The following is a 13371-nucleotide window of genomic DNA, read 5'->3' on the forward strand; positions in this document are numbered from 1 at the left end:
TTGACAAATGGTATGTCATCATTTCCCATATGGGTAACCATCTCCAATCTGTTCAGTCTATCCAACTAAAAGTTTGGGATGTCTGAGCAGAAAGGAAGCATCATCACCTATACATTTCAGGCTGTGGGGCAGATAAAAGTGGCAGAAAACAAGTAAGAAGCAGAGACAGTGACTTCCAGGAAGATCCAGTTATTAAATCTAAACTTAAAAGCCCAAATTTTACAAGTTAGGTAGAGGGAGCTTCCCAGAATCCACCTGTCCATGTCTTGGTTTTGAAGTGATCTGGGAGCCTCTGAGGAGGAAGGAATGAAAATGAAACAGCACACTCATTCCACAGCTGCTTTTATCACTTTATTCATATTTCTAGAGTAGACTTTTTAGCAGCTAAGCAAATACTGAAACTCTCTCATTATATATATCTATGTGTATACAGAAACATTCAAAAATAAATAATGGGGAATTCTGCAAGTGTTTTTCCAGTGAATATGCAGAAGGAACATTTTCACCCCAGTAAACCAACTTTGAAAGTCTTCCACTAAAACCCTATAAAACCCAACGATAGTCATAAATTAGCACTAGATTAATTCAAAGGAGAACTTATCCCTCCTCTGCCTACCTTCTAATCCATATCTCCAAGAGGTCATTTTAATTATCACACTGTCACTGCTATTCATTACGCTGCTTTTGGAGACAGGGAGCCAGCATTGTGCCTTTTGGATGCCTTAGAATCCATCATATAAAGGCATTTTAGTCTCCCTAAAAACGTACACAGTTTAACCCCCTCACCTTGAAATACTGACAGTATCAGTTTTTGCTTGGTGTTTTAAATAATTTTCTTTCCAGTGGGATAGCTCCTTCTTGTTTTTCAACAGAGTTCCCCTGGTCAGAGAGCAATTAACTGACTAAGGAAAGCCCAGCTAATGGGTGGCTAATGCACAGATACATTCAGCTGGAGTTTTGGCAGATCCTGAGTAGCTTGTCTGCTTGCAGAGGCATGCAAAGCCAAGTTTTTGTCCTAATTTGTACCTGCTCACTCTTTTCTGGCTGCAGTAATACAAACTGGATGGAAACCATGTGCCAGTGGCTTCCAGGAGGCCCACTGGGAGGCTCCAGAAGTGTGTGTGAGGTCCTATGTGAGACACAGAATACAGACCTCAGCCTTGATCCTGCTTGCTTTGTGTTTACTTGTATGGAAGGAAGCTCGAGGACCTTATAGAAAACTCCCTTCTATCCACTGAGATTGTTAAAGAGGAAGGAAGTATGAACGCAAGCCAAGCTGTTTTCAGCTCTTCCTAGGATCACACCTTGGTTCAGCACTGGTCACGCTCAGGCCTTGCAGCCAGGTCTCCATTGCTGAAGAATCAGGGAGTTCTCTCGCCAGGAACAGTAAATTTAAGCTACCCCAAAGATCTATTTTAGCCTATAGTTCCCAGTTTTTATCATACCTTTCCATTTATCCCCAGGATTCATTCTTCTCCCACACAGGCCAGTGCAAGGACCCTGCTGAGCCTGACTCTGTTCTTAGATCATGACATTTATCCTGGGAAAGAGAAGAGGAACAACCAACCCAGCTTTTACTAATTAACAGTGTCTGGGGCTAGTACTTCTTCAGTGCTACCCCCCACCAAGAGGAACTTATTTAGTCTTGTTTCACACATCATTCTTCACTCTCAGTCTGGTTCATCCTTTCCCTTTCTTATCTGCTGAGTCTTGGCACCTTCTCTCTCTCAAGCCATCATTGCAGCCCAACTCCTAAGCAGAAGACAGTAAAGAGAAGCTGCTTCCCAAGGCTTCTGATGGCTTGAGAAGAGGCACGTCTAAGTGCCTTCTCCCTTCCCATCCCCTGGGAGACACTCGGACTCTCCTCAGCATCACCCTCTATTGGTCTCCAGTCTGAGAATCACTGGCAGAGGTTTCAGATAGTCACACAACGCAGGATATAAGACTGTCCAGGGATTGTGGCTTTGAGCAGAGATTTCACATGCTGTCCACGTAATGTAAAGGTGCTGAGGTTCTACTTGGGATTTCTTGCAGTAGTGGCACAAGACTGTTTGTTCACCCCTTTCAGCACTACCCCTAGCTCATGCTGCCTCAGTCATACATCTGTTGGGAAGTCCAGTCTTTCTAGACCCCAGCCATTTTTTGCTTGAGGACCACGTTCCCACCTGTTAGACAGGTCTTGCATTAAGTTTCATGCTGGCAGCCTGACAGGAACATTTCTCATATGACCCCTCTCCTCAAATGATCTGATAAAGAGCAAAAAACCTAACCATGCAGCGGATGATAAACGGCACACTGAGGAGCACCTGCCTGGCTCCCAGAAGCTATTTATCAGGCTCTCTTAATGCAAGCTAACAGGACTAGCACATGCAATCGGCATAAGAGCTTCCAAGCCTGACACTAAAAGGGGAGACATCACATGGTGCAGCAGGGGATCCAGGACTCCCTCCTTAGCTCATTGTATGGATTACCCCTTTAAAGACAGAGAAGGGGACTGCCGGTGGAAGGGGAGGCTTTCTCATTTTAACAAATAGCTTTTCAACCACCGCAAATGATTTCTGTAAAGCTATTAGTTCACTCTTTTTTTCCCTCCACAGATTAAAAAAAAAAAAAAAGGCCAAAAAAACTCCGAAAAAACCTGAAATTGATTCACCATCTATAAATAAAAAAGAATCAATAGTAAAATTTCTAGCTAATTTCTCTCTTCCCCTTCTCTCCTTGGACTATTTGTTATCTTAGAAATACTTGTCTGGGAGAAAAAAAAAAAAAAAGAGAAACATCATCGATTCCAGACTGCGACGTGCTCCTCCGCCTTGCCCTGCAGCCCTGCTCTCCTCTTCTCTCCTCTCATCGTGTGGAGGGAGACTGGTCCTTCAGATGTGCCTGGCTCCTCTTCTCTGGCTTGCTGCCAGCATGGCTGTTCGCTGGGCCCCGCTGGGCAGTGCATTTAAAGTGCAGCAGTTTGTCCTTCCTGCCAAAGGAAGAGAGAGAGGACAGGCATTGTCAGACGCTGCGGTGTTGCAGCAGCAGGCCCGTGTGTGTGTGGGGTGCGCTCTGAGGAGAAGCCATGTGGGAAGTCTCACAGTGAAGTGCATCTGCAAGGAAGGCTTTGGCAGCTCAACACAAATTAGAGGTGGTTAAAGACCAGCTGGTCCCATCATCCTCTGGCCAGAGCAGGGTTAGTCCTTCCAGGAGGCTTCAAGGGCTTTGTACTAGCTCTGAGCTCTCCAAGAGAAGGGCCCCACTGCTTCCCCGTTGGGTGAGGCACTTACCACTGTTTTCTCCTTGTGGTGGTGCATCCACTCTTTCACGACACTCCTCACTGTGGCTGCCGTGCGCCTGAAATGTTTCACTTCATTTCTGCTCATTAACAGCCCTCCTATCACCATTTCCCTCTGGGGCACGTACCATTCACAGGGCAGCTGGGTTCACGCATCTGCTCACCACTGGATTGCCCCACTGCCAGGGGTGTTCACAGCTGGGTCAGACTCTTTGGTGACAGACTCCCACTGCGTGGCCGGGGAACACCCAACACATGATGCCAGTGCTTCCAGCACCCAGACCAGGGCCTTCAAAGAGCTCAGCATGACACTGCTATTTCATCATGCCCGTTAACTCCAATTATCTAGCAGTCATGCCAAACTTCAGTTGTCACTATTAATTGGAGTGTGGTGCTTCCAGTACACCTCTTGGGCTGCAGCCCTAGCAGAGCAGTGGGAGTTTTACTAATGGCCTCCAAAAAAGCAGGGTTATGCTAAATAAAGCGTGATGCCCCAGGAGTTCACAGGGTAAGAACTGATCTCCTTAAAACCCAGCACCACAGAACCAGCTCCCCAGCTTCCCACAGCTTGTCTGGGGGAAAGACCTGCTTTGAAAACCTTTGGCTCCTGATAAGTCTAACTGTGTGTTTCCCAGACAAAGCATTCCTGGGTGTGTGTTTACAGTGTGCATGATGAACATTTGCTACTTTAAGGAAAAGTAAATATCTATTATCAGTTAATTCTGTAACATTTCTATTCTATTTACTTATAAAGCTTCTTTGCTTAGAAGCCTTAATTAAAATCCTCCATCTCACAGCCCAGCACTCTCGTTGCCTCTCCGCCCTCCAGGTCCTGACACCCTGGTCACAGCAAGGTGGGCACAAGTGACCTGACAGCCTCAGCCCTGGGCTGTCTGTCTGGGCAGAGCCAGGCCAGGGGAAAAGGGGTCACAACTCACCCCATTGTACCCAGAGCCTTTGCTTTGATGAGAGGCTGAAGGGCAAAGGGTGTGGGTCCTGCAGCACCGTGCCTCGCTCAGGGTGGCTCAGCTAGCACCAGGATATCCGAGATTGGAAAGCTTCACTTCACAGCCCCCTGCCAGCACTGTCAGGTCTCACTGGGACTGAAAAGGTGCCTCTGAGACAAACACTGGGACCAGAAGCCAGAGCGAAGCAGCTTTGGCTGCCCGCTGACAGCAAGGCAGCCCTATAACCCTGTCTGTGGACTGCCAGTGGGGAGAGTGGGGTCCCTGCAGACGCACCCCAAAGCAGCACCAGCTCTGAGCAGTCATCACGATCCCCATAAGATATACCTCAATAGTTTCTCCTTTGTAAAAGCACAAAACCTGACTATCCACTCCCTCCCCAGGGAAGGTAATCAAACCATGCTGTCAGCCTTGCTCACACCAGCCAATGGGCTCCAGTGAACCTTCGGGATACCCCCTCAGACAGCTCTTGGCCCCTCCAACACCTGCCAGGCCCTGCCAGTTTTGTTCATTCACCCCCCTGCTGCTATGGCAGGATACAGATGAGAAGGTCCTCTACGTGCGCCTGATCTACTCTTTGAGCTCTCAGTCTGCTCCCTTGAAGACCAGTTATCTTTACTCTCCCTGGCAGCTGCAGACCTCAGGAAGGCTGGTGTTGGTGCTGTACCAAATCACACTGAGACTCAAACACTGGGAAGCAGAGGACCTGTCTGTCACACAGCCATGTTACCAAAAGTGAAGGCCATGCAGCAAACCTGGGAAGAACCGAAAAGAGCAGAGATGAAAACCCAGGTCTCTTGGTCCCTCCACCCTGACTCATCCCAAGGAATTGGGCCCCTCTAAAACTTCTGGCTGTTGTGACACAGAGAAACCTGCCTTCCCCACCACACAGGCACGTGTTTGTCAGTGCTTCTGCTTTTAGTTGCAGAAGATTTTAATATACATTTAAAAAGAATTTAAATAATGCAGGGGCTGATGGGGCACTCAGGGCTTAGAGGGCTTTGCCTCCACCAGCCCTCCCTTCCTTACCACTGTCACAGCTGCCTCCTGTTCAGCATCTACTGCATCTCCACAGCACAGTCACGAACCTAAGGCACAGTGGTATTTTGAGGAGAAACACTGAGACAAAAATAAATAAATTAGAGCCCTGGAAGGGAGACCTGAAAGGCAGAGTGAAGTGAGAACAAGCAGTTTCTCTGATTGTGTGTATAATTACATTGACATGTTCCTAGACAACACCGGAGACCCAAACACAGCAGCAGCTGTGGACCAAAGGGAGAATCAAGCAAAACATCAGAAAGCCAGCCAGCCAGCCAGTCCATTCCTTGCCCTGGGGCTGCATCAGCACTGCCCATGTCACTGCTGACAGCCTGCCTGCCTGCTCCCAGGGCACAGCCAGTGCCGGACAGGCAGGCAGGGCTCAGTTCCTGGCTGGGCTGTGCCGGTGCTTCCGTACCAGCCCCATTTCTCTGCACCCACTGGTCCAGTCCACTGGAACAACACTGCTGAATGTCATTCCCATTCTCCTCTGCACAAGTGAAGGACATTATATAACACAAAATATGTAAAGAGGATAAAAATGGGTCTTAAACCTCCTTCCTTTTTCATGATTTGACTAACACAGAAAAGGAAATCTTGCCATACCAACAGCACTTACAGGTGGGATTTTTAGACACTGGTGTTTTTGTAGCCATCCAGGCATCCACTGAACTGAAGGATCATGAGTGTCAACCACTCTGTTCACATCAGGTACTTGTGACAAAGTGTTTTTTTGGGGACCTACAGCCAGGTGAGAGACAGTCACAATCAAACCACAGCCCTGCTACATGTTCATCGCACAGACAACAGTTAATCTTACAGCCATGCAAACTGTTTTGCAAATTGAAATCTCAGAGGCATAGCAATTACAATATCAAATTTATACCACATCTCTCACTTGACTAATTGTACATCCAAAAAATCACCACTTGAATAATGTGAATACGTTCACCTTTACCGCTAAAAAAACCTCCGCTACATGCTTGATCTCAACACAATTTTGAGTTACAGAACCCCATGGGAAAAAATGCCAACCTCTGATTTCCACGGGAAAATTGCTTCTATCTAAATACAGCAGATGCATAATTCACAGTGAGGTCTAGCAGCTTGGTGTTCCCAGAGATGCTCTATTTTACACTCTGCAAAATGGGGACATTGCTATTGCTGCCTGTGGCTGGGAGAGCTCTCCCAGTCCATCAGCAGCAGGACAAGCCCTATAGACATCTGCTCTGAATGCAGTGTACATGATCACATCCAAAACAACTGTACCTGGATTTCTAATTGGTAGGAAATCTTAAAGGCTTTAAAATGAGTCAGCAGACATACAAACTGGGCTGATGTTTTGAATTAGCTGAGCTTCACAGAGCCACCACCACAGGCACACTTGTGCCACTGTGGCATTTTAGGCATTTTCACATGCACATTTTTTCACTTTTGTTTCCATCTGGTGAAGCAAGGTGAGGTGGGGAGATTTGAGTTAGCGACTTTGCAGGTGGTGTATTAAAGAAAGTAAAAATAGAAGAGTCTTGGTGTTTAAACTGTTGCAGAGAAAGGAGAAAATTAAGTTATTTGAGCCATGTGAGTGGGATCGAAAATGAGTCATCAAGGCTGGAAAATGGGTAACCTCTGATCCCTGAAACTAAGAAATGTGGCTGCTGTCGTGTTGCTGCTGATCTAATTTTTACACTTTCCCCTCCATCCTGAGGAGACACGTTTCCACTGCGTCCATGGCACTAAACAATCAGTGCCTGATCACTTCCAATGCTTCACTCTCAGGGATGCACAATTAACCAGTGCCATGTTTGACACTGCAAGGGGAGCGCAGTATTTTCTGGGAGTGCCTGACAAGTTTCAATCGTAAAAGAACACAAACCAAATGACCCAGCAGATAATGACAGCCAGTGCCCTGGCAGTTAGATAATGTGCATGCTCCAAAGCAAGGCCAATTAGAAGCAATAAAAAAAATTTGAAATGTTAGAGCAAAGGTCTTGGTTTTTTTTTTTTCTAGCGGTCACCACCACCTATTTCCAGTAAGTGAGCATACAGTCATGCTTGCCAGGTGACCACCCATCCATTACAGCAGATTGTGACTTCTGGGCCTTACAAACCCCACTAATGTGGTGTGTGGAGAATCCCAGCACTACCTGGAAATCTCATCAGGTCCATATCCCGTGGCTTTGCCTTTCCCAATGCAGCGTCTGGTCCGTGCTGCTAATAGAGAAGGCAGATACCAGAGCCTGCTCCCCAGGAGAGTGTGCAGATGTCTCTCCCTCCAACACAGAAGGTAATCTGTTACTTGCCATCCACTGCTCAGTTCCTAGCCTCCCTCCCCAGCTCAGTGCAGTGGGACACACCTGCTTCATCCAGGAGACAGAGGCAGGGATAATTGGCTTGTGACTGGAGCCACACTATCACACGAGTGAAGGAGAAGTGGCCACAATTACAATCAATGCACGTGGCTCACACGCAGCAACCCTTGTGTATCTTTGCTGACCCTGGAGCAGGAAGATGCAGAGAGGATGGGCATAGGCTTTGTCTTGCCTCCTCCCATTTCCTAAGGAGCAGCAGGAGAATAATGGATTGCACTTACCTGAGGAGATGTAGCAGAAAATGACAGTCTCTTGAGCTTGTTCAAGGTAGCAATACCACACTGGGATTCACGTGCTGTGTGTATCAGACATTACCTATGTTGACCTGCCCTGCACATAAGTCCCTGTCTCTGCTTTCAGAGCAGAGTGTTCTGTCCTGCTCTTTAGTAATACAGGAAAAACCTGTACCAGAGTGATGCATGAAGTAAATCTGCTTACTGAGCCCTGGCTTCCTCAGAGCAACAAGACCAGGGAAGGAAAAGGAAAGCAGGTGGGTATCTGCAAGCGTACCTTTGTGAGGATGCCTGTGAGAGCTAATCCAAGTACATTTAGGGTATAAATGCAAAGCTGATTAGTGAAACCACAGCAAGGTCCTATGTGGATATGCTCCTTCAGAGTTAAAGTAGCCATAATTCAATTTACTCATTTAGCTCATTTCCAAAAAGTAAATTAAGGTGGAGTAAATTAAATTAAAACAGCTGACAGCACCTTCATTTTGAAAGGGATTGTTAACATGGACCCAATCTACTTTATGCAGTAATGAAGATTATTTTCTCCTGCTAGGCCACCCGTCAGGCAGACTGGCTCCCTGTCCTTAAGTATTTTGACACACCCTCTGAAAGCAGGACCAAGCTGGACGTGTATTTGGGTGTTTGCATATGCTTAAATCCAGGGTAAAATCCCTGCAGCTGGCATTCTGTTTCCCAAGTGTTTGAGAAGCTAATTGCTGTAATGAGGAATTTTGGTGAGGCCTCTGCTGGGAGCTGGCCAAGCACTGCACATCTCCCTAAACTCCATAAATGAATCCTTTTCACTGAACCCACGCAAATGTGTCACCGTTCAAAACCTGGAAGGTGTTCTTCAACGACAGATACAAGTACCAAGAGTTGCATAAAACATGCAGACGTGTGTGGGAGTGAGCTGACAGATTATATTTACCAATAAAGAAAGGGAAAAAATAAAAAAAAAATAATTTTGAGGCAAAACATAATTTGCTCTTAAACCTTAGCAGGGTTCCCATTACAAATACAATTTACAGGCATGGAAATCAGATTGAAGATGTTTAAATCTTCAGCAGTTTTGTGGTGCTTTTTTTGGTTGGTTTGGGTTTTTTTAAATTTTTTTCTGGTTGGTTGGTTTTTGTGTTTTGTTGTTGGATGGGATGGGCTTTTTGTTTGTTTGATTGTTTTGGGTTTGAGGTTTTTTTTGTTTGTTTTGTTTTTTTTAATTTTCCTTTTAAGGAAAAATCTACAGACCAACATGAGATGATAAAGCAATGAGTATTTTTAGACACTCCTATGAGCTTTGCACTGTTTGAACATGTAGGGAGCCAGGTAAGAGAGTCCCACTTGTCCCTACGAAAGTGATACAGAGCTATAGGGCACCCATGGACCAGGTCCTGGTAGAATCCCTGAGACAGGTTGCAATCCTCCCACCAAGGAAGCTGGGATGGCGATGGGGAATGTTTTTTTTTTTGCCCTCATTCCACTTCCTTCCCCTACAAACTGCAAGGCATTTTGCTGACCTTTCAAATTTGGTCTAGAACAGGTTTTCTTGTTTATTGCACTCTGCTCTCCTCTTAGCCACTGAAAATGGTGTGGGAAAAGACAACAAGACAATGATTTGAGAGAAGTGAGCCGAGAATAGCAGCAAACAGAGCTCCTCAGGAATGACAAGAAACCATCTCTATAAAGCAGAGAGGTGGATGCACTCCCAGATCCCACATCAGTCGTGACCAGGTCAAAGAAAGCGCTACCAGGTGTAGGTGAAACCTCAAAAAACCATGAAGGCGGAGATTAGCAGTGTAGAGAGGAGTCTTTCTGAAACACAGGGAAGAGGTGAACTGGGAAGAACACCCCAGACCCAGTGGGGCAGAGGGACTCACTTACAGCGCGTGCCAGAGAGCAGCACATCCCTGGGATGGTATCAGCCGGAGCCCATAAGACACACAACCTCTGGACAAAGATGTTTAGCATCGAGATGGGGCTCAAAACTTGAAAGGCAGAGTTGTCCTGGCAGAAGGACCTGCCTTTAATCAGCCTGTGCCCACACACAGAAGGACTCCCCAGCTCCACCCAACGTGATGCAGAAGACGGTGCCCATCGGCTCTGAGGAGGATGGGATGGTCCTGTGGGCCTATCCAGCCTGTTGGATACGCAGCTGTGCGCTCATACATCATCATTAGGGCTGCAAAGTCAAGCGGCAAAAGGAGGAATTGCCAGAATAAAGGCTGTCAGAGCAATTTTAATTCAAGTTCCTGGCGGATATGCCTTCTGATGGGGTCTTTAATTACCTCATCACAGTCTACTTTTTCTTGAACGAGGCTGCTGCTTTATTCAGGGCACGATGGACAGACGGCAATTAATGAAGGGCCAGTCAATATTTTGTTCTGTCCTTTTTTTCTTTCAGTGTGTGGCCCCAGGCATTATTTGCCGCATGCCGTCAAATCCCTGCTCCTAGAATTATTCATCTTCTCCTGGCCTTTTCTCTCAAGTGAATCAGTGCAGCAAGTGTGAGCTTCCCACACAGGAAGGCATTTCTTTTCCAACACTCCTGTGAGCAGAGCACCTGGGTTTTACCAACTGGAAAATATGGGGCAGGCATGAGCTGCAGAGTGCTCCACCAGCGAGGCCCAGGTGGGATTTTTCAGAGTACCCACATGGTGTCTGTTCAAATCCCAGCTTCCCTAACCTCAGCCAGAGCTGTTTGCAGACTCAGCACTTCAGTGTGTTCAGAATATGAGAAATAGGGAACTGATGGCTCTCAGAGAAAAAAAAGTCAGTGGTTTAAAGAGGCGAGAGCTCCTTTGCTGATGCTGTGCTGGAGCTGTGCTGCACAGTGAGCCAAGGAGCAGAGCAACGCTGATATGGGCAAAGGGATGGACTTCAGTCCATTCAAAGTGACTTGAATTTGTGAATTTTTCAGAAAAAAAAAATGTTTTCTTATCTTAGCCTTTCTCTGTAAGATCTGTACTCTGCTTTCTCTGAATGTCTTACAGATTTTTCACCTTTTACTAACAATTTCAGCAGAGGACGTTTCTCACTTTCAACCCAAGCAATCTTAACCTTTCCTTTGGCACAGGTAGAAAGAGGAGAGGGCAGGACAGAGACTCAGTAAGAGCTCCCTGTGCCACTGCCAGCATCAGAGGGAGCCCACTCAAATGGTTTCCAGTGAGTGCACTGGGAGCAGAACTCGCTGATCACCAAACAGCTTAGAAAAGGACAGCATCAAGAGGAGAAGAAGGGCGTGAACCTTCATTGCTGCCTGACAGCCCCTTTCTGCACTGGGCTCTCCTGCTCTGTGCCCACTTAACCCACCCTTTGTGTCCAGGACAGGCTCTCCTGAGCCTCTCTCAAGCACGTCTAAGTGGCAGCGCTCTCTTCTCCAGCAGCTTCTGTAGGCAACACAGAGCTCTCTCTTACCCTGCTAGAAATTCATGGGCCTGCTGGCTTGTCATGCCAGAGAACATCCAGCATTTTCAGCAAGGCTTTTAATTCATTAGCTCACACAGGAAAATATTCTAACCTTCCTGCCCTCCCCAGCTGAGTCATTGACGCTTTCCTATCTTGCCGCAGACACATCACCTTCAGGATAATAATTGCTTAGCACGCTGATAACAGGGGACATTATCTTTCTGAACTGGGTGTTTGTTTGGGATCACAGGGTCTCCCTGCAATGAGGACTGCAGGACACACTGGGGTTGCTGTTTAAAACACGTCCTAACCTCCCCTTGCAGGCTGTGGGAAACCCTGTGTGGTCACCAAGCTTGCTCCCACAAGGGAAACTGGGGGGAATGCTGGAGGAAGCTGAAGGGGAAGGGGCTGAAGGGTTCTGGGAAGGACTGGATGAGCTGTGGTGGGAGGGAGGGTGCAAGGCAGAATAACCATAAAATAGAGAACTCTCTAAGATGTAAAGACAGTGCTAAAAAGAACACCCTTGAAGCATTTAATTTTCATGTCTGACCTCTCTACAAAATCAGTGCACAGGCCAAAGGTCTTTTCAGGGATCTGAGCTATTTGGGAACTTGAGATTTGCCCAAAGGCTCCTTTGGATACAGAGGGAGCGGAAGGTTCTAAACTTGTTGTCTGCAGTTGTCTACAACTGTGACCACCCCCTCTCACTGGTGAGGACACACTGGGAGAGAACAGGGTTGTCCAGAGCAGAGTTAGGAGCCCCAGAAATCACCCCAACCCTTCAGGGATTATCACCACAATGACAGGTTCAGCGTTATTTTCTAGCAACCACCTACTTAAGGATAAAACACAGCACCCCAACTGCCCTGACCTATGCCCAGAAGGCTCAGCAAAGACTTGAGGGCTCCAGCCCAAACATCACATTCATGGAAGCCTCTCAGGAAGTCGGGGGAGCCTGACTTCTGGGAGGGCAGTGGCCACAGTTCCATAGCAAGGAACTGAAGGCTCCATCACTGGAACAGGTTGCCCAGAGATGTTGTGGATGCCCCATCCCTGGAAGCGCTCAAGTCCAGTCTTGGATGGTGCTCTGAGCAACCTGATCTAGCAGAAGGTGTCCCTGTCCATAGAAGTGGGGTTGGAAATGGATGATCTTTAAGGTTCTTTCCAACCCAAACCAGCCTATGATTCTGTGATATGTTTATCTACAGGTGGCACTTGACCCAAGGGCTTCTGTAGGCAAGAGCTGGTGGAATTTAACCATAGGTCCAGCCAACCAGTTGGATTCACTTACAGGCACATAAGCACATTATACACAGAATGACAACATACAGATATAGCTATTGCTCTTGACTTCTTGAAGTAAGCTGCAGAAGCAATTGGGACAGCAGAGGGTACCTTACCTCCAGCCTCAGTCTTGGTTCTGTAACCAGAGCTGCTGCATCAGTTCTTGCCTCTTGCTCCAGATGATCCTAATTGAGTTCCCACTGAACTGCCTGCATTGCCTATACTGTAAGATGGCTGATGTCTGACTGCCTGGACAAAACTCTTGAAAGGTGCCTGAATTTGGGTACCAGCCCTATTTCTGCCTCTGAGGTCCAGCTCCTTTCTGTGCCTAAATTTCCTTCTCTGAAACATGGTGATTCCAACACAAACATTTCCTTTGTTAAGATCTTTCTGTCAGATGTGCTCTGCAAGTGTTGCAGGTTGTTGCTATTTCCAGGCCTATCATTATAACACATTTTGGCTGCACTAATTCCCTCAAACAGAAATTGTTCTGCCTGTAGTAGGCTAGGACAAAGCAGCCAATTAGTTGTCCCTTACACGTTTATTAACTCTGCAGCTTTCTTTCAATGAGTATGTGGAATCTGGTAATGTTTTAATATATTTTCATAAACTGTGGGCACAACATGTCCTGTTTCAAGCTAATAACCGTGCCATATAATTAGTCCTGATTACACAGATATTTAGTATCATTTTACATATTCCAGTCCTTTCCTAGTGCCACTGCCTAGCCAAGGCGTATTTAAAGCCACAGCAATCTCCCTTCTGTTTCCCAGCAGTTTGCAAGATTTCCTTTTGGAGGGCTT

General features: G+C 46.8%; 1 protein-coding gene across 1 annotated transcript in view; it reads right to left on the reverse strand.

Annotated features, from left to right (window-relative positions):
- Positions 1 to 345: 345 nt before the first annotated feature.
- The window catches only part of LOC126635772 (BEN domain-containing protein 5), an 892379-nt gene continuing 879353 nt past the window's right edge, over positions 346 to 13371 (reverse strand). Inside the window, exon 13 of the mRNA XM_050307295.1 lies at positions 346 to 2971. Within this exon, the coding sequence (XP_050163252.1) occupies positions 2848 to 2971 (124 nt within the window). The 3' untranslated portion in view covers positions 346 to 2847. The remainder of the gene's footprint in view (positions 2972 to 13371) is intronic.

The sequence above is a fragment of the Myiozetetes cayanensis genome, unplaced genomic scaffold, assembly GCF_022539395.1.
Source record: "Myiozetetes cayanensis isolate MyiCay16 unplaced genomic scaffold, myiCay2020 scf12, whole genome shotgun sequence".
Taxonomy (NCBI): domain Eukaryota; kingdom Metazoa; phylum Chordata; class Aves; order Passeriformes; family Tyrannidae; genus Myiozetetes; species Myiozetetes cayanensis.